This window comes from Oratosquilla oratoria, chromosome 4, assembly GCF_046742065.1.
Source record: "Oratosquilla oratoria isolate Oo_2021 chromosome 4, ASM4674206v1, whole genome shotgun sequence".
NCBI lineage: Eukaryota > Metazoa > Arthropoda > Malacostraca > Stomatopoda > Squillidae > Oratosquilla > Oratosquilla oratoria.
The window spans coordinates 5552697-5574728 of NC_134780.1; the positions used below are offsets into that span (position 1 = coordinate 5552697).

The 22032-nt window shown below is 40.9% G+C and overlaps 1 protein-coding gene across 2 annotated transcripts in view; it reads left to right on the forward strand.

Moving 5' to 3' along the window:
* LOC143024604 (protein O-linked-mannose beta-1,2-N-acetylglucosaminyltransferase 1-like) overlaps window positions 1-22032 on the forward strand; it is a 570350-nt gene that overhangs the window by 528560 nt on the left and 19758 nt on the right. For both annotated transcript variants that reach the window (XM_076183458.1, XM_076183460.1), the window contains 7 exons: window positions 5652-5868; window positions 8587-8723; window positions 12234-12304; window positions 13557-13692; window positions 14039-14163; window positions 16301-16502; window positions 19992-20182. In XM_076183458.1, the coding sequence (XP_076039573.1) occupies window positions 5652-5868; window positions 8587-8723; window positions 12234-12304; window positions 13557-13692; window positions 14039-14163; window positions 16301-16502; window positions 19992-20182 (1079 nt within the window). The remainder of the gene's footprint in view (window positions 1-5651; window positions 5869-8586; window positions 8724-12233; window positions 12305-13556; window positions 13693-14038; window positions 14164-16300; window positions 16503-19991; window positions 20183-22032) is intronic.

A 22032-nucleotide genomic window follows, 5' to 3' on the forward strand; every position in this document is an offset into this window, starting at 1 on the left:
CCGCCCAGGGCTGAAATAATCTCAGTATCGCTGCGCTGCGAGTCGTTGTTCCAACTCGTGGGCGGGGAATTGGGTGTACGTGTAAGGTCACAGCATTACCCATAGATCGGTTATATATGAACTCTGAGCTTTCATCCGGGAGGGTAATAGCTGTCGATCACGAGTCCAACACGTGATCCAAGGCCATGGTGAATCACACACACTCACACACACACACACACACAATTTGGATTTAGTCGCGGAAGGTCAAGTGCCACAAACTATATTTGCTTTTACTGGAGGCTAATGGAAATAATACAAGAAAGAGATGGATGGGCAGATTGTGCCTTCTTAGATTTACAAAAAGCATTTGATAAAGTACCACACAAAAAGCTACTAAGAAAAATTGAAACAATAGGTGGTGGAGTGCAAGGAAAGTTATTGGAATGGATGGAAGACTTCTTGAATGGGAGAAAAATGAGGGTAGTACTTAGACACAAGAACTCAAACTGGGAAGAAATGATAAGTGGAGTCCCACAAGGTTCTGTACTGGCTCCGATGATGTTTGCCATGTATATAAATGACATGGATGAAGGTGTGGAATGTTATATGAACTTCTTTGCAGATAATGCAAAACTACTGAAGAGATTAAGTACAGAGGAAGATTGTAAATCGCTACAAAATGACCTAGACAAAGTCTGGAAATGGAGTCAAATGTGTGAAGTGAACTTCAACATCAAGAAATGTAGTTTAATAAAATATGGAAAAAGTAAAAATAGAATATCGGGACTATATAGAATTGGTACAAAGAAAGTTAAAAATATCAACACGGAAAGGCACCTAAGAGTAAGTATAAGCAGTGACATGGCACCAGACAAACATATCAACAGAATAGTCGGAGAAACTTTCAATTTACTAAGATCAATGAAAGTGGCCTTTGACTACTTGGATGAAGAAATGGTAAAGAAAATATTAGTTACATTGATAAGACCAAGATTGGAGTACGCTGCGACACTATGGACAACCAGTACTAAAAAGACCATAATGAAATTAGAAAGTGTTCAAAGAGCAACGACAAAGATGGCACCAACACTCTCCAAAATGACATATGAACAAAGATTGGCCAAATTCGAACTACCAACCCTGGAACAAAGAAGAGAAGAGGAGATCTACTAACCATATACAGAATTATGAAAGGGATGGAACTCCTCGACAGAGATGATTTATTAACCCATTCAACTCCGATGACAAGATGTCTTGTCATTTGGTCAAATAAAACAAAAAATCATAAAACACCAAAATGTTTGATCAAACACCAGAAAAATATGACGTCAGTCCTCGCTTCGCTCGCAGCGAAGCAAGGATTGACGTCATATTTTTCTGGTGTTTGATCAAACATTTTGGTGTTTTATGATTTTTTGTTTTATTTGACCAAATGACAAGACATCTTGTCATCGGAGTTGAATGGGTTAAAGTGAGGTAAAAGTAAAAAAAGAGGACATGAAAAAAAATTAAAAAGGATAGTTACAGAGGAGATCTGAAAAAGAATAGCTTCCCACATAGAGTGAAAGATATCTGGAACAAAGTGAATGAGGAAACAGTGAGTGCAAAAACTATGCAAGAATTTTAAGATCAAACTGGATGCGGAAAGATACAAAAGCGGGTCACTACGAGCATAACTCTCTTTCCGTAAAATACAACCAGGTAAACACACACACACACACACATAAAGAGAAGAACAGAGAGAGAGAGAGAGAGAGAGAGCGGAGTCGTGTCCCTTAGCCGGAAACGCCCCTTCGTCCCTTTTTTCCAGTTGCTTTTCAATCCTGATTAATTGGTTACCAAGGAAGGCCCTCTTCCTCCTCCTCCTGTTCCTCCTCTTCTTTCTGTTCCTCCTTAAACTTTCCCTCCCCCCCTTCTCCTCCCTCCATGTATTACTGCCCCTCGTCTTCCCCCATCTCCCTCCATTCCTCCTCCACCTTCTCCTCCTCCCCCCTCCCCGCCCTCCTCCATTTATTACTCCCCACTCTTCTTCCTCATCTCCCTCCATTCCTCCTCCATCTTCTCTTCCTCCACCTTCTCCTCCTCCTCTTCTCCTCCCCCCGCCCTCTTCCATCTATTACTCCACCTCTTCCTTTTCCTCCTCCTCCTTTTCTTCTTCTTCTTCCTCCTCTTCCTCTTCCTCCCAATGTCGGGAACAAGATCAAGTGGAAGAAATGGAGGTGTGGGTGTGGCAGTTTTAATGGTTAAGTGAGCGATGGGTGGGCGAATGGGGGGGAGGGGGAAAGTGGGCAAATGGGGGGGGAGGGGTGACAGGACAATGAGAACCAGCTGCAGCGGCAAGGACACACACTCAACCAGCTGCAGGTGGGAAGGAGAGGCGTCCATTTGCATACATTCTCTTTCTCGACTCCCACACTAAGCCTTGTATGCTTCCTCCGAAATATGTGTGTGTGTGTGTGTGTGTGTGTATATATATTTTATATATATATATATGTATATATATGTATATATATGTATGTATAATATATATATTATATGTATATGTATATATATATGTATATATATACATATATGTATATGTATATATATTATATATATATGTATATGTATATATATATTATAAATATATACATATATATCTATATATCTATAAATATATATATATATATATATATATATATATATATATATATATATATATATATATACTATAATAAAGTAGTTGCCTCTGTATGTTCACGAACTCCTCCTAGGGTTTTGGAGATAGACCCCCTTACCATATATATTCTAATACCCTATCACTCCAGGTACTTGGATAACTATATTTCATTAAAAAAATGGCTAGGGTTAAGGGTGAAAGGGGTATGGTGTGTTAACACGCCACTACTGTAGTGTCTCCTTAACACGTATAGCATTTTTGTGACAAAAAATACTATGATTAAACAAACCATTGTATGTATTCATAAATATCATTTATATTTGTGAAAATGTTGCCACAAACTATGATAGACTTTGTAAGGAAAAAGCATGTAAATGTAAAATGATTGTATTTTACAGAATGTTGAAATATTGGTTATTTTTATTTTACTTTTTCGGGGGCAGTAATATAATCGAGTTCAAAGATAATTAAAGGTTGGTTCAATTCTTCTCTTACGGCCGAGTATATTTTATTTCCAAAGGGCGTCTCCCTCCTCAAATTGATTTTTTTTTCTTAACATTTTATTTGTGTTACCTTTTCCATGGAGTTATATTGATACGTGTAGCTTTTCTCCACAAATTCTATCAAAATTTAAATGATCATTTGCCCGCAGTATATAGTGTTTTATTTGTTTAATTTATTTATTTGTGTATTTATTTTTCACTCATAGTATGCTTCCTCCTAAATCAAAATAAATCATCACAATAGTTTTTTTTTTCTATTTTTCTTTTTTTCTAGCCCATTTTCCTCCCTCCTAAACCAAAATTTTTTTTATTTTATTTTTCTGTTTTCTATTTTTTTTATCCATTTTGCTTCCTCCTAAATCAAAACCTATTTTTCTTTATTTTCTATTTTTCATTTTACTTTTTTTTATTCATTGTAAGGGTTTAATTGAGGTTATTTTTGTTAATTACTAATTAGACGCCATGCATGGTACGGAAGTGAACGATCTTTGACAGCATATGCATGCGTTCATACTATATGCATGACGCAGCATGGTCAGAGGGCGAGAGGAAATGGAGGAGGAGGGAGAAGAGGAGGAATAAGAAGAAAAAAAGAGGAGGAAGATGGAGAAGAGGAGGAAAAGAAGAAAAATAAGAAGAGGAAGAGGACGAGGAACAGGAAGTAGAAGTTGATGTGACGGAAGGCGGAGGTACACTCAGTCAATCAATCAGTCTTTCCGTTGTCCCCGGCCCTCAGTTAACCGGCAACGGTAAGGCGGTTAACGGGGGGATTAGGTTTTTAGTGTATTGACGAAATCTTAGTAAAGTATTCCAAAACATAAGATCCACAACCTTTTTGGCCAAATAAGTGCCTTAACTTTTGTGTAAAAATAATGTAAGTCTAATATTTACACTTCGGTCTTGTTGTTTGTCCATGTAAATATTATATATACGAAACCGATCTCTTATAACGGAATAAGACATTAGGTGTGTGTGTGTGTGTGCATGTGTGTATGTGTGTGTGTGCGCTCAAGAGGTGTAACATCGCAGTAACAGATCTTGAAACCATCGCCTCTGAAGGCGGTTCATGGCGTACAAAGTGCTCACAAGGGGTCAGCCATCTTGACTCTGCTCGTAAGCAAGCACGGGACGACCGGGTTGAAAAAAGACATCATCTCAACAATAGAATTTATCCTCCTGGTCCAGATCTGACTTGCCCGGAGTGTGGAAGGATAAGTGGGTCAAGAATTGGGCTCTAGAGTCACCTCCGCTGGCATTAGCAACAAGGACCTCAGCATTACCATCCAACTTCATTCACAACCACCTCACCTCACCGGAGCACTGTCGTCGTTTATCACTGACGGACTGCCCTAAGCAAGCGTGTGTGTGTGTGTGTGTGTGTGTGTGTGTGTGTGTGTATATATATATATATATATATATATATATATATGTGTGTGTGTGTGTGTGTGTGTGTAGATATGTATATAGTGACAAACTGAATGTAAACAAAAGAAAAACCGCGAAAAAATGAACATAAATAAACATAAACAAGTCCTTGAATACAAAAATAGACAAATAAATAAAAAGAAAATCAATAAATAAAAAGCTTTCATGGCCGGACCCCGGCGGCTCTGTCGTGATGTCTCCCCCATACCAATACCCTAATCCTATTACCACCGAATCCACCCTAATAAATCCACTTCCTCCACCTCCTCCTCCCCTCTCCACCTCTTCCTTGTCCTCCTTTTCCTTGTCTTCCTCCTCCTTTCCCTCCCACTCCTCCCTTCCCCTCCCCCTACTCCTTGTCCTACATAGAAAAATAAAATAAATATATATTACAGTATTACATGATAGGTTAGGTACCGAAACAGCCATGTAAGGACCAATAGGTCTCTTGCTGTTCTTTTGTCCACGTAACTCATGTAACTCCTTTTTCTCCTCCTCGCCCTCGTTCTCCTCCACCTTTTCATCCTCCTCTTCCTCTTCGTTCTCTTCCTCCACCTCCTCTTCGTTCTCCTCCCCTCCTCTTCGTTCTCCTCCTCCTCCTCTTCCGCCAATCTGATGTCATGTTATGGAATGCAAGAGGAGGAGGAAAAGGAGGAGGAGGTGGAAAAGGAAGAGGAGGATTGGGAGGCCTGCCTTCCACCCACAAAGAAACCTTCACTCCCCCCCCCCTACCCGGTAATCCAAGCCCATTGGGCAAAGGTGACGTCATAGGTCGCAGTTACAGACCTCCTGGCGTAAGCTACTGCATTTGGTTAAACGAGGATTTTTGATAAGTATTTATTCATTTTATTATATTATTATTTATAAATTATTTATTTATTATTTTATGCTCGCTGGCCGAGCGGGTTAGAGCGTCGCTACTTGCGGCGGTAGTCGAGGTGACGGCAGTTCCACGCAACGAAGAGAAGGGGTACCGTCCTAGCCTACTGATAGGAGGGTGGTGGGGGGGAGGGGAAAGGAGTTCGCGATGTTATTTATTTATTTCATTTATTATTTTCTTTCTTTTCCTTTTCTTTTTCCAGGACGAGGGCACCTTCCAGATGCAGAAGAGCGCGCGATCTCTTCTTCGGCGCCTCGGGAGCACCCGGTCGGAGGATCTCGGCTGGAGGGACATGTGGGGGATGGTCGCTGTCAAGGGAGGAAGACTCTACGCCGAGAACCTGTCCAAGAGCGTCGACTTCAACTCGTGGGGCGCCCCAGTCGTCCTAAGGGCTGAGGTCCCTCTGGTTCCTGTAGAAGGTGAGGGAACGTGTGTGTGTGTGTATTCACCTTAGTCTTTGGATCACGTGTTGGATTCGTGATCGACAGCTACTTCCCTTCCGGAAGAGAGCTCAGAACTCGTATGACCGATCTATGGGTAATGGTATGACCTTACACACACATACCCCAAACTCCCCGCCAACGAGAGTCGGAGTAACGACCCGAAATGATTTCGGCCCTGGGCAGGATTCGAACTAGGTGCTGCCCACCACCGTACTGGCAATCCAGTACTCTATCAACCGCGCCACAGTATATGTGTGTGTGTGTGTGTGCGTGTATGTGTGTGTGTGTGTGTGTGTGTGTGTGTGTGTGTGTGTGTGTGTGTGTGTCCCTCTGGTTCCTGTAGAAGGTGAGGGAACGTGTGTGTGTGTATGTGTGTGTACTTGACTCCTTGTGTTGGTCCCCCTTATTACCTGTGTACTTGGGTATGCCTTTTGTGCGTTTGTGCCTGGAGGCATTTCAAACTCTACCACTCCTCCTCCTCCTCCTCCTCAGCTCTTCTTCCTCGTTTTCCTCCTCCTCGTACTCTCCCTTCTGATCTGTGATAATTGACGCAGGAAATGTACCATTCAGCCCACTCTTGTTGAGTGTTAGTGTAACAAACTTTATGATATATTTCCAACTTTCTTTGCATTTTGTCATCATTCGAACCTCTACTCGCTCCGAGGGGTAGCTAGGCATGATGTCCTTTTGACGAGTTTAACACCATATGAGGACGGAGCCTTTATTTGTACGATGATGTCCTTTGTTAGATTTTTTTCTTACATCATGGAATTTCTTGAAGTGATTTACGATGATTTGGATCGATGGCAGCTGGTTAGGAATACGTATATTTATATGTGTACGTGTGTATGTGTGTGTATGTATGTGTATGTGTGCGTGTGTATGTGTGCATGCATGTGTATGTGTGCGTGTGTATGTGTGTGTGCGTTCATGTATGTGCGTGTGTGCGTGCATGTGTTTATGTGTGTGCGTGCATGTATGCGTGTGTGTGTGTATGTGTGTGTGCGTGCATACATGTGTGTGTGTGCGTGTATGTGTGCGTGTGTATGTCTGCGTGCGTTCATGTATGTGTGTCTGTGCGTGCATGTTTGTGTGTGTGTATGTGCCTGTATGTGTGTATGTGTGTGTACGTGCATGTGTGTGTGCGTGCATGTATACGTGTGTGTGCGTGTGTGTGCACGTATGTGTGTGTGTGTGTGTATTTACCTAGTTGTATTTACCTAGTTGTATTTTACGGGAAGGGGAGCTACGCTCGTGGTGTCCCGCCTTTGTATCTCGCAGTGTCTAGTTTGCTCTTAAATTCGTGAATGGTTTTTGCACACACTACTGTTTCGTCCAGTTTGTTCCAAGTGTCCACCACTCTGTGTGGAAAACTGTTCTTCTTCAGATCTCTTCCATAACTATCTTTTTTGAGTTTCTTTTCATGTCCTCTTGTGTTTCTCGTCCCAATTTAACAAGTCCTCTATCGAGTATTTCTGTGCCCTTCATGATTCTATAGATGGTCAGTAGGTCGCCTCTCTCCCTTCTTTGCTCCAAAGTCGGTAACTCCAATTTAGCCAGTCTCTCTTCATATGACAAGTTTGAAAGTGTTGGACCCATTTTTGTGGTTGCTCTCTGGATTCTTTCAATTTTCTTTTTGGTACTGGGTGACTACAGTGTCGCCGCATATTCTAGTCTAGGCCTTATCAGTGTGACTGATATTTTTTTAATGATTTCCTCGTCCAAATAGGTAAATACCACTTTTATTGATCTTAGCAAGTTATAGGATTCTCCGACAATTTTGTTTATTTGTTTATCAGAGGACAAGTGGTTTGAGATAATTACTTCCAGATCTTTTTCAGATCCCACTTTCTTTACCTCCTTAGTCCCAATTTTATATTGTCCTGATATTCTGTTTTTACTTTTTCCGAACTCTATTATGCTACTCTTCTTAATGTTGAAGTCCACTTCCCATTTTTGACTCCATTTCCAAACCTTATAGTGATTCGCAATCCGTTTCAGGTTTTACTTTCCTCAACAATTTAGCGTCGTCTGCAAAGAAACTCATGTAACATTGCACATCATCATCCATGTCATTCACATAAATAGCCAACATTATTGGAGCCAATACAGATCCTTGCGGAACTCCAATAATCACCTTCCAACCTAAATATATTTCTCTAAGTACTACTTTCGTCTTTCTACCATTCCTCCATCCAGTTTAGCAAGTTGCCTTGTGCACCTCCTATATTTTACAAATTTTTAAATAATTTTTTGTGTGGTACCTTGTCGAAAGTTTTTTTGTAAGCTATCGACAAGGTGTGTGTGTGTGTGATTCAACGTAGTCTTTGGATCACCGCTATTACCCTCCCGGAAGAGAGCTCAGAGCTCATATATGATCGATCTATGATACTGTGACCCTACACGCGCACACACACCCAACTCCCCGCCCACGAGAGTTGGAGTAACGACTCGCAGCGCAGCGATACTGAAATTATTTCAGCCCTGGGCGGGGTTCGAACTCGAACCGCTGTAGCCGCGGTTGCGAGCGCTACCGTTGCTTCATCGAGTCGTGTGTGTGTGTGTGTGTGTGTGTGTGTGTGTGTGTGTGTGTGTGTGTGTGTGTGTGTGTGTGTGTGTCAGAGAGGGAGAGAGAGAGACGACCATACTCTTTTTCTCATCGATCTCATACGTGTCTATTTACTCTTCTTGCAGAGAGCGAATGCAGTATCACCAACTGGCCTGACGGGGAGGAGAACCGACGTCGTCGCGAATTCTGTAGTCGAATTGAAGGATACGGATCCGTGTGTTCATGCGCTGACCCCGCTCCCCTCACCTTCGCTTCGGAACCCGTGAGTACAGCACGCTACCCACTAAGCCACTCCGTGCTTGTTTGCCCAGCAGGAGCATGTTATCGTTCAAATTGTGTTTTTTTTTCCCAAGATTTTTTACACAAATTTCATTCTTTTGTAATCATAGTATCTCAAATATTTTTTACACACATTGCAATATTTTTACACATATTCTAAGATAATTTTACACTAATTCTTAGACTTACACATATTCTAAGACTTTACAGATATTCTAAGACTTTTACACATATACTGGGACTTGTTTTTACATATATTCTATGATTTTTACACAAATTCTAGAACATTTACATGAATTCTAGGATATTCTACACATTTGAAAAATTTAACAAATTCGAAGACTTTTTTTACACATTTTAAGACTTTTTACACATAGTCGAGGATATTTTACACAAGAAATTTTACACACATACTAAGACTTTTTTACGTATGTTCTAAGACTTTACACAAATTCTAAGACTTATTTTACACGTACTAAGGCTTTTAATACAAAGTTTTTTTACACATTCTGAAATTCTTTACACAAATTCTAAGACGTTTTTACCGATTTTAAGATTTTTTAGGTGATCGCAGACCCTATTATCCTTAATACTTTTATTAAAAAAAAAAAAATTGTTATACGATATTTGTGGTTATATGGTTACCAGGAATCGGATTAGTTAATCTCGTTAGAGCGAAAAAAAAAGAGTTAACGTCTAAGTTACCGTAACGAGGTCTTGTAAAACTGGCTCATTTGAAATAAAATAGTTTGAATAAAAATAGATTGTGGGGGGGGGAGGGAAGGGGAGGTGGGGGAAGACCATTGGGGGAGAATTGTTGTTGTTGTTTTGGGAGGGGGGGACTGTGGGAGAATAGGAAGACTGAGGAAGAGCGGAGGAGAGAAAATGGAAGAGAGAGGGGGGGGGGGAAAGAAGAGGAGAAAATGAGGGAGGAAGAGAGATAAAGAGTGATGGGGAGAAGGAGATTAGGGAAGGAGAGAGGACGAGAGAGAAGGAGGGAAGAGGAGTGGACTGGAGGGGTGAGCTGGAGGTTATGGAGTGAGCGCCGCCGCCGCCGCCTCCTCCTGATGTGGAGGGGAGGAGGGGCGAGGGGAGGTGTGGGTGGCGAAGAGTGGATTAGAGGAGGAGGTGGAGGGAGAGGCGGAGGGAGGGGGAGGAGGAGAGGTAAGGGGAGGAGAGGGGGAGGAGAGAAGGAGGGAAGAAGAGGTGGAGGGGAGGTGGCGGAGGGAGGAAGGTAAATGGTGCTGGCCTCTTCAATCATGTAATTAACCTAAACACTTGTATGTTTGCACACGCACACACACACGACTCAATGGCGCAGTGGTAGCGTTCGCGGCCGCCAATACGGTGGTCCGGGTTCGAATCCCGCCCAGGGCTGAAATAATTTCAGTATCGTCGCTGCACTGCGAGTCGATACTCCAACTTTCGTGGGCGGGGAGTTCGGGGTGTGTGTGCGTGTAAGGTCACAGCATTACCCATAGATCGATCATATATGAGCTCTGAACTCTCTTCCGGGAAGGAAATAGCTGTCGATCACGAGTCCAACACGTGATCCAAGACCATAGTGAATCACACACACACATTGCAATACAGACGTGGTCGGAGAGGAACATCTCCCTTTCTTTAAAAGAAGAAGAAGAAAAAAAAAATCAGCAGTGTATATGTGATTCACCATGGTCTTGGATCACGTGTTGGACTCGTGATCGACAGCTATTATCCTCACAGATGAGAGTTCGGAGTTTATATATGACCGATCTATGGGTAATGTTGTGACCTTCACGCACACACACACAGCCAACTCCCTGTCCACGAGAGTTGACGTAACGACTCGCAGCGCAGCGATACCGAAATTATTTCAGTCCTGGGCGGGATTCGAACTCGGACCGCTGTAGCCGTGGTTGCAAACGCTACCACTGCGTTTTCGAGTCGCTACTGTGTGTGTATCTGTATTTTCTGTTTGGGTATTTCATGATATGTTTTTGTTTTCTCTGCCTACGACTTCGTGATGTCGACATTCTTTGTTTTTTAAAGCATTGCCACGTTGGGAACTATTAGTGGCAATATGCATCCTCAAAAAGAATGGCACCAACATAAGAGAGCAGTTAAGAACAAAAAATATATCTCACTTCCCGACATTAATTGTCGACATTAATTTTCTTCTCCGCCACCAAGGCCCTGTAGACGGCCATTGTCCAATTTTTCATTCGGACACGAACGCTAAGGCGTCGTTTCTGTGAAGCACTCAAATTGGAATTATATATGAAAGATGAACGAACGGTTTTGGAACGTTTGCAGCAGTTGGCTGCTCCTCTGAAATTTTGTTGAAGCGTCAATACTCAGAGGCAAGAAGCCTTTGAATGCGGTAGGCAGATTTTCGAATTGAACATTAATATAATCCTCAAGAAAAATTCAACCTGTTTTTCCATTGATGAAAAGACCTACACATAATTTTATATCTTCATTTCTTACAATTTATCGTTCTCTGGAGGATATTTTATGTAATATATTGTTTTAAGACCTTTAAACATGTGCTGCTCCACTGGGCATACGAGACGACGGCGCTGTAAAACACAGTCGACATATTTCCTCGCGGAAGAGCGGAGAGACGGAGTTGATGGACGAAAGTTGTGTTGCAGAGGACGTAAACTTTAAACTTCCGTGCGCAACAAGTTTTGAATTACTTTATATGGGGGAAATCACTTGGGCAGTAAAATCCTTTACTTTATCTTCAAAAAAGGGATAAAGATTAGTCGAGGGAAAAGAATAATAGCCATTGTGCGTGTAGGATCTTTATTCAAATTTTCTATCAGATCTCGAAACGTCATGTCGGGTCACAGAATGCAAACAGTTTTTGTAAATGCGTTTGCTGCGTTGCTCCCAAATTTATACATTTAATGTTTGCACATTTTATATTTACAGTATCTAATGATAAAACAATTCAAATTACCAAATGTTAGCGCATTTGATTTGAATAATTGAATAATAAGCATAAGAAGGATGTCATAGACCATATATGATTAAGACGATTATACTTTCCACAAAACCCCGCCCCTTTACAGAAATTCTCTCTGATTGGCTGTTGTTATTTGTTGTTGTTGCTTAGATATAAATCGTGATGCTATCTCACATCAGTGCATGGTACTTGGAAAATATTTTTTTGAGGTGCAGAATATTATAAAGATTCTTCATTCTGTTCGTAGTGTGGTACATAAATAAAATATGAATAGCTAAATAAATAAATAGATAAATAATGAAATAAATTACTAGACAGACAAAATCCTCCTCTTCCTCATCCCCCCTGGTTTATTCTTTTTTTCTATCTAGTCTTAAAAATATATATAGAAGTTATCATCTGCCTACAAAGGTACATTATGTTTACCAATGCATCTATTCTGATAAGACAATGTGGCACACGGTAACAGCATAGTAACCCTATTATTCTATTTATGTATTTACTTGTTTATGTATTTATTTATTTTTATTTATTTTACAGCTTCTTAACAACCAAGTCCATGATGTTCCTGTTACTATCATCGCCAGTAATCGGCCACATTACTTGTACAGGTAAGTACCGGGGTGGGGGGGGGGCGAGGGAGGAGGAGTGATTACTTAGGATTACAAAGGATTACAAAGGCGGAGCATGCCGACAGGAGACCTTTTGGTCCATATCTAGGTCGGATGCGAAAAAAATCATAATAATAATAGAATAATAAATAAAAACTATGATAATGTAAATAACAAATAAAATACATAAATAAATGCATAGGTATAGTTAAATAATAAACAAACAGGTAAATAGTAAATAATAATAATAATCATTACAGCATCTTAGGTATTTATCTAAATGATTCTTAAAGCTTCGAACTGAACTACATTGCACTACCTGTGCAGGAAGTTTATTCCATTCATTAACTACACGGATGGCAAAGTTGTTTCTACCCATTTCCAAATTAAATATATTTCCTGGCAGTTTGAGACCATTATTTTTTTGTCGGATTCTCATTCAGAGTTAAAATTTGGTCACTTTTGATGTTTTCAATTCCCTTTAGAATCTTAAAGACCTGTATCAAGTCACCTGAGTCTACGCTTTTTTAGGGAAATTAGATTCATATGTTTTAGTCGATTTTCGTATGATTTATTTTTGATATTTGGAATCAGTTTTGTGGCTCGCCGTTGTACTTTTTCCAGTCTGTCAATGTCTTTAATGAGATTCGGTGACCATACGGAAACAGCATATTCCAAATGTGGACGAACTAACGATTTATATAGCTTGTTAATGAGTGATGGACTTTTGAAATCAAAAGATCGCGCAATCAGTCCTAGAATCTTATTTGCTTTCTCAGAGGCTGAAATACACTGCTTGGATGATTTGAGGTCGTTACTGATAATTACGCCGAGATCTTTTTCACTATCCACTTTTGTTAACAAATTTTCAAATAACTTGTAATCGTACCTACTGTTATTTTTACCTATGTGCATTACCTTGCATTTACTTGTGTTGAATTTCATGAGCCACTTTTCAGACCATTGCTGTAATTTATCTAAATCTTCTTGAATATCTAATTGGTTTGAATGATCATTTGCCCCTTTCCCCCCACAACCATTACATTTTATTTAATGTGTTGTGTGCATCAGTGACGAAAAATATATTATTGTTTTGATCATTATTATTATTATTGTTGTTGTTTTCATCATCATTGATATTATTATTATTGTTATTATTATTGTTATTATTATTATTATTATTATTATTATTATTATCATCATCAATATCATTATTATTATCATTATCATCAATATCATTATTATTAATCAGGATGTTGAGGTCCTTGTTAAGTGCCGTCGGGGCCAACCCAGAAATGGTGACTGTCTTCATCGACGGCTACTACGAAGAGCCCCTGGCCGTTACCAAGCTCTTCGGTCTGCGTGGGATCCAACACACGCCACTGGGGGTAAAACGAAATTATATATATAAGTACATTGGTGCACAATTTTTTGCACCACCCTGTAGGATCGTTGTTACTACATATCAGAATGGTGTTACCTGTTTTCTTCTTTTTACAAATTTATTATTATTTTTTTTAACTTAAAAAGTGTGAGGTGAAGGGATCTGTTATACCACAATGTCATTCTCCCTAATAAGAGGGTAGCCTAATCAATGCACACATACCCAACCAACTTAAATAAATATATTCCAGTTAATATGCATTAATATCACATAGTAAGCATATGTGTCCTAGTTTGTCTTAAATAGTGGTATGTTGTAGATTATTATTATTATTATTTTTTTTTTTTCAGGTCAAGAATGCTCGAATAGCTCAGCACTACAAGGCTTCGTTGACCGCTACCTTCAATATCTTCCCCAATGCCAAGTACGCCATTGTTATGGAGGAAGATCTGGATGCATCTCCAGACTTCTTCAGGTGGGGTCCTCTCTCTTTTGCTCTCCATCTCCTGCTCTCTTTCTCTCACTCTCCCCCTTTCTCTCTCTCTCTCTTGCTCTCATGCTGTTTTGTCTTGTAAATATGTTTTATTTCCTCATAATTCATAGTGGGTAATGAGTGAACATATAGTTGGTTACTACCCAAAACCTGAGATAAACTCTTTTTACATACATACATACATACATATACCAAGGCTTTTTTTCCCCTTACCAGGGGGGTAGCCAAAAAGGACAAGGCACAAAAACATTTCCACCCATTTCATCCCCGAAAACACTCCACACCCCTCCACCCTCCAAACTCTTTTTAACAGTTTTAAAATCTATTTAGGTTTAGACACAATTCTGTTTATAAATGGCCAACCCCCTTGTAAAGGGGCCTTGTATGTGAATATGTAGTTTTAAATTTTCCTTGTGTGAATTGGCACTACAATATATACATACATATATACATACATACATACATATACCAAGGCTTTTTTCCCCCTTCCAAGGGAGGTAGCCAAAAAGGGAAAGGCATAAAAACACTCCCACCCATTTCATCCCTAAATACACTCCACACCCCTCCCACCCTTCCTCTCATCTGAGCACCTCCTGGATGACGGGTCATCCCTGCACCCTGCCCACCGCCCTGGGTCAGAAGCAGTGTCGCAGGACACAGCACATCCACAGCAAGGCCGCTTCATTTAATCGGCGACCCCCCCCTCTCCGTCCCCCCTTGCATATAAGGAGAGGACGGGGAGAAATCCCTTCGGGCTGCGTCAAAACTCACTCACACACACTACCCCACCCCCCACCCCCCCGCCCATTTCTCCCCATGCAGTCACAACATCATCCATATACAACCATTCTCCACTCACCTCTGTCTTCCGTCCTCTCCCTTCCTTCCTCAACAGACATTCCCCTCTTCCCCAAAGCCCCCTTCACCCCATCCATCCACCTCATCCTAGGACGTCCCCTCATGTTCACTCCCTCCACATCTGCCTTCCATACCTCTTTTACTAGTCTTTCTTCACTCATTCTTTCCATGTGTCCAAACCATCCTAATATTCTTTCATCAACCCTCTCTCCCAAATCCTTTTTCACCCCTGTTCTCCTCCTCACCTCCTCATTTCTCACTCTATCTAGCCTAGTAACCCCCACCATACTTCTCAGACACCTCATCTCAAACACATTCAAACTCCTTCTCTTCTTCTCTTATGTTCCACGTTTCTGCCCCATACAGTGCTGTTGGCACAATCACTCCTTCATACAGTCTCCTCTTCGCATCCATTCCCAAATGTCTATTTCTCATTACACTCTTTAAACCACCAAGGCATTTACTCGCTTCTCTCAATCTACATTCTACCTCCACCTTCACTCCACCTTTTCCTGCTACACTTGCACCCAAGTATCTACAGGGAGTTGGGTGTGCATGTAAGGTCACAGCATTAATCATAGATTGGTCATATATGAGCTCTGAGCTTTCTTCTAGGAGGGAAATAGCTGTTGATCATGAGTCCAACACATGATCCAAGACCATGGTGAATCACATACATACCAAGGGCTTTCCCCCCTTACAAGGGAGGTAGCCAAAGTCAAAAGGCATAATTCCACTCACACCCATTTCATCCCCACCCACTCCACTCCCATTCACCACCCTTCCCTCCCTCTTATCTTGGCACCTCATGGATGACGGCTCATCCCTGCATCTGGCCCACTGCCCTGGGCCAAAAGTAATACAGCAAGACGCAGCACATCCGCAGCAAGGCTGCTTCACTTAAAGATATAAATGCAATTAAGGCTGATGGCTAGCTCTATATGCTGTTTATATATTTTTGTTAACATGAAAACATCAAAACTACTACAGAAAAAAAGTTTCTATGAGAATAAGAGGAATAAGGTAGTACGTATTATTATTATGGTTCCATTCCAGTATCATCAAACACAATTCTCATATCTTTTTGTATTAGAAAGATTGATCTCTCTCTGTCTGTCTCTCCCTCTCTCTGTCTCTCTCCCTCTCCCTCCCCTTCCTCTCTCTCTTTCTCTCATTACAATTGTTATTATTATTTATTTTTCTGTCAATTTTGTTTTTATTTTTAAAGACCCAGTGATTTACTATAGTTCTTTTGTCACAGTTACTTCAGCCAAACGCTTCGCCTTCTTGAGGAAGACCCAACGATTTACTGCGTTTCTGCATGGAATGACCAGGGATATGAGCACACAAGCAGTGACCCGTCCCTCCTCTACCGTGTTGAGACGATGCCTGGCCTTGGGTGGATCCTCAAGAGGTCCATCTATAAGGAGGACCTTGAACCCAAGTGGCCCACTCCAGAAAAGGTACTTGACAACTTCAGTACGATGACACCTATGTAGGCGTCATGAGGAGCGAGTAGGTGCATGAGAATGCTGGTGTCAGCATCTTGATTATATATATTTTTTGTAGTTGTACATGAGTTACCCCTGAATTCTGTGAACTGGTTTGATCATGTTTTCTGTATTTATCATTACTCAGAGTAAAATAGAATGAGTAATGACTATGACAGTACTTGTCAAAAGTATGCAACCCGTACCCCTTGTGGCCACATATTTATGTTGAAAATAGGAAGGCATTTTCTGAGGTGGAATTATGTAGATAGAATGTATCTGGCAACACCCTGCTGTCACACTGGGCCAACAGAGTGGAATGTGAGGGAGAACCCAGCCAGTTGCTCCCACACTGCCGTGGGAAGAGCATTTACAGGTAACCCCTCTCTTCGGGACCTTGCCTTTTTTCACATTGTTTTTCTTCATTTCCCTAGGGTCTGTATCATTACCATGGCACCTACAAAGGAATTAACTAAAGTGGTAATTGCCCAAGTCATTGGATTAAAGAAGGCAGAGCATGGAACTAAAAAAATCAATGAAATGTTGAAGGTGGCTAAGTCTAAATTCAAGAGATACATGGTGTGATTTCGGGAGGGAGGAAGGCTGGAGATACCATCCCAGTAACTTTGTATAGGGGATCCTAAGAAGGCTTCTCCTTTAGAGATTTTGCTTTTGTTAGTGGATTTGACTCTTAAGTACACTTTATGATATTCAAAACCATTGGAGAAGTCTTCTTACGATGCCCTGTCCTAGGTTTCTGGGATGATATCTCTGCCCCTCTTCCCTCCAGAAATCACACCATGTATCTCTTGACTTTGGGCTTGGCTACCTTCAACATTTCACTGATTTCTTTAGTTCCATGGTCTGCCTTCTTTAATCCAATGACTTGGGCAATTATATCTTTAATTAATTCTTTTGTAGGGGCCATGGTAATGATACAGACCCAATGGAAATGAAGAAAACCAGTGTGAAAAAAGGCAAGATCCCAAAGAGAGGGGTTACCTGTAAATGCTCTTCTCATGGCAGTGTGGGAGCAACTGGCTGAGTTCTCCCTCACATTCCACTCTGTTGGACCAGCATGACAGCAGGAAGTTGCCAGATACATTCTATCTACATAATTTCACCTCAGAAAATGCTTTCCTATTTTTGTCATGAATAAGCAGCTGCAGGGAGTAGGGGTTGCATACTTTTGACGAGTACTGTATATATTTATTCTGAACCTTTTTTTCTCTCTCTCACTCACTCTTTCTGTAGACCAGTTGGTCTCCTTATTTGCTCTTCCTTTGTATTTGAAGATGTACAGAAAATATTGTGGATACATAGTTTTCTGAAATTTAAAATCATAATTTTGGATTTCTATATAAACTACAGTATCCTTATATGGCCCATAGGGTCTCTATGTATTTTTTAACATCAATGGTTTGGGTGAATACTGTCAGATGGAAGAGTAGGGATGACCAGGAAGGCAAAGGTTCATTCATCCTCTGGCTTTGCAAGTACAGTAATCCCATCCATATCTGAACTAATTGGGCTGCAGTGTTCAGATATGGGCGGAATTGTTGTATATTTGTCATCATCTAAAGCAGTGGCTCATAACTTTTTTTTTTTTGCTACAACCCAAAATCCTGCCCAGATCGACCATGGCTACCCTTACGTTCATAAACACTTTTATTTAGATTATAGAATAATTGTGCTTGTAAAAACATGTGACAGAAACAATGTTTTGGTTAACCTTAGATAATAATGACTTAGGAATTCTACAATCAGGATTAATAATTTGGTGATATTTTGAATAGGAATATTGGGAAAATAACAAGTCCACAAATCCTTGGTGACCCAACTTTGGGTCACGACCTAAGGGTAACCACTGGTCTAAAGCAAGGGTCACCAAACTTTTTTCAGAGTTGACCAGGTAACTGAGAGAATGATGAATGAGGACCACATAATCATTTTATTCAATATTTACACTTGGAATATTCTACCAAAGATGTGTTAGAAAAATCTTAATTAACCTCCTCCATATGATGATGCCTACGAAGGTGTCATGAGGCATGAGTGGGTATGTGAGGATGCCGATTTTGGTGTCTTGATTATACAGTATTTATTTTATAGCTGTATTTGAGTGACCCCCAAATTCTGTGAACTGGCTTGATCACGTTTTGTGTGTTTATTATTACACAGTGAAAGAGAATTAGTAATACAGTAGTGACTATATTTTATAATGCAAGTATTGTGATGCATCAATCATTGTACCTCAGGCATCTGATGCTGTGCACAAGAATTTGACTCATATTGAAGAGGTTTGAAAAAAAAAAAAAAAAAAAAGACATGTACAGTGCAGCTGTATTTTGGTAATCCCTGGTCTAAAGGATGGGGCTAATATTGCAAGATACTAATCATTTTTCATGAACATGGATGATAACAGTTATGGATAAGCACTGGTAATATGACTGTATTTGTCTACAATATATGTTAAGAAGCTGGTATGCTGTGTGTCACCATAAGATCATGCATGGCTATAGGAGTAAATGAAACACAGGGTTATGTGGTATTATTTAGTTTATGATTAACACCCATACAGTGATTCAAACAGCACTAGTGCAAGCAGCTTACTGACCCTAGGTTGTAGGCCTGTGGGCATCTCTGATTGGGCATACAGAGTTACCACATCTAACCTATCTAGGTAGGAGATATAGTATATACAAAATTGTATTACATATTTATCACATCTAACCTATGTAGGACATATAGTATATACAGAATTATATTATGGACATGGATACATATACATAGAGCATCTACATGCTAAGATGTTACAGGGAAAGATAGGGCCAGGTGTGGATAGAATATATGCATAGTCATACATAGTAATATATATGTTTGACACCAGTGGCAGACTTAGCCTACATGGCGCCCTGGGCGAACCTCACCTTCGGCGCCCCCCTTCCACAATGTACATAAAATGCTTGGCTTCTCCCCCTCCACAATGTATATAAGAAGTTCAAGACAACCAAAACTTTCACAAAACAACATTTTCCAAGGTGGAAAATCTTTCCTGAATGGCTGACATTGCAGCATCAACAACTGCAATGCCGCCCCCTCCCAAGTACCGCCCATAGGAAGAACCGCCACTGTGTGGCACCAACGTATTGGTGTATGGTGGCTTGCTGTGTGGAAGGATGCACATAGGTAAATACACAGATATGAATTATGAATTAATTTCATACTACATTACAACCACTACCTTTACTTTGGTAGTGGTTGCAGTGTAATGACCCATCATCCAGGAGGAGCCAAGATAAGAGGGAGGGAGGGGGTGGATGGGAGTGGAGTATGTAGGGATGGAATGAGTTGGAGTGGTTTTTATGCCTTTGTTTTTTTTTTGGCTACCTCCCTTGTGAGGGGGAAAAAGCCTTTGGTAAGTATATACAACCACTACACTGGTTGATATTTTTTCCTCAGATGTGGGACTGGGACATGTGGATGCGTCTGCCCGAGATGCGGCGAGGACGTGAGTGCATCATCCCGGACGTGAGCCGTACTTACCACTTTGGGTCTTCAGGGCTCAACATGAACTCATACTTCCAGGACACTTACTTCAAGAAGCACTCCTTCAACACCATCCCTTACGTTGAACTCAAGGACATTGACTTGTAAGTTTTGCCCCTTTCTGCGGATACTTTTATAATTTTGTGTGCTGGTGGCGTAATCCGAACCGTGTTGGTCTTGTATTCTATTAGTTGTAGTTTTGAATCCCACACTTCTCACCAATTCTCAGCTGTTACTGTAGTTACCTGCTCTCCCAACAGTTCATCACAAACAGACTCAAAATAGCTCCAACCAAATCTACAGCAACACTTCTCACCAACTGGACAAAAGAACACAAATACATACCTCATCTCTACATCAACAACACTCTAATACCACACACAAACACACCGAAAATTCTTGGTGTAACATACAATACATCCATGTCTTTCAAACAACACCTCACAAACATAAAAAACAAATGCACACCTAGACTTAACGCACTTAAGTCAATCACAGGAACAACATTTGGACAAAACAAAGAAACTAATATAACAATATACAAACAATGCATACGCTCAGTGATGAATTATGCGAGTCCTGCATGGGCTCCTAATCTCAGTGAGACACACCACAACACCCTTCAAATCATACAAAACAAAGCCCTAAAAACAATTACAGGCTGCACAAATACATCACCTACAGACCATTTACACCATGAAACAAAAGTCCTCAAAGTCAAGGACCACCTCGACATGAGAGGCACACAAACACTTGCTGCAGCCACCACAAACACATCACACCCGCTACACTACATAGCAGAACACCCACACACACCAAGAAACATTAAAACTACACCCAAAGACCTTTATTACGCACAGATACTCTCTTCTCTTCCTCCACAACCACCAAATACCAGCCTCCGGAAACATATTCATAATCATATCACTCACCGCTCCATTAACACACTGAAAGACAACACACTGCTGCATGCCAGACCCCCTGATATCCACCCTTCTGAATCCTCTCTCCCACGAAAGGACAGAGTCCACTTGGCCAGACTGCGATGCGGTCACCACCCAGCACTTCTAAGCTACCAGAAGAGGCTGGACGACCGTGTTGTGAACAGCTGCCCAGGATGTAACACTTCACCCCATACCATACAACACATAATGGAAGACTGCATTATACACAATCATGCACGCAAACAACACAACATACACTCTATAAAGGATTTGTGGGATAACCCAGTTTCGGCTGTGGCCTTCCTTGGGGAGACGGGACTGCTCTGACAGACAGTCTAGGGAACGACAACAACAACAACAACAGTCCAGGCACGTAGGGCAAAGGTGTCGGCTTCAGCTAGTTATATACCTCCTGGTGTAGGTTCCTCACCTTTTATAGTTCTTAGTTTTCTCATTATTTGTCTCTTTCGTTATTTATTCCCTGTGCCTTTTTCTTTCTAAACCTTTAATTATTGAAGGAGTACCATGGTAGGATGCTTGCAGACCAAGCAGGTTTGAGTGTCACTACTTGTGGCAGAGGTTATAGTGATGGTAGTTCAAACCCTGCTGCTAGTGAGTTGGACCAAGGGTGTATTTCATTGAATTTCATGCTACAAAGTCCTCTGTAATGGACACCATCTCAGCTCTCATAAAAGGGAGAGTTTCATGACCTTAAACTGAATCAATCAAAACTATGGAAACAAATGAAATAGCCTAGTGATTCAGTTTAATGTCACAAACTCCCCTGTCAGGAGGCTAGAATGGTGCCCCATACAGAGAACTTGATAGTGTGGAATTCAGTTAACCATGTTCTTGGTCCAACTTGCTGGTGGCAAGATTTGAACTGCTGTCACCTTGACCTCCACCTCATGTAGCAATGCTCTAACCCACTCGGTCAACGAGCATCAGAGAAATAGCCCGGTGCTGACCAAAATACTGTATAAGTTCCTTGTACGGTATTTTGGCCAGTA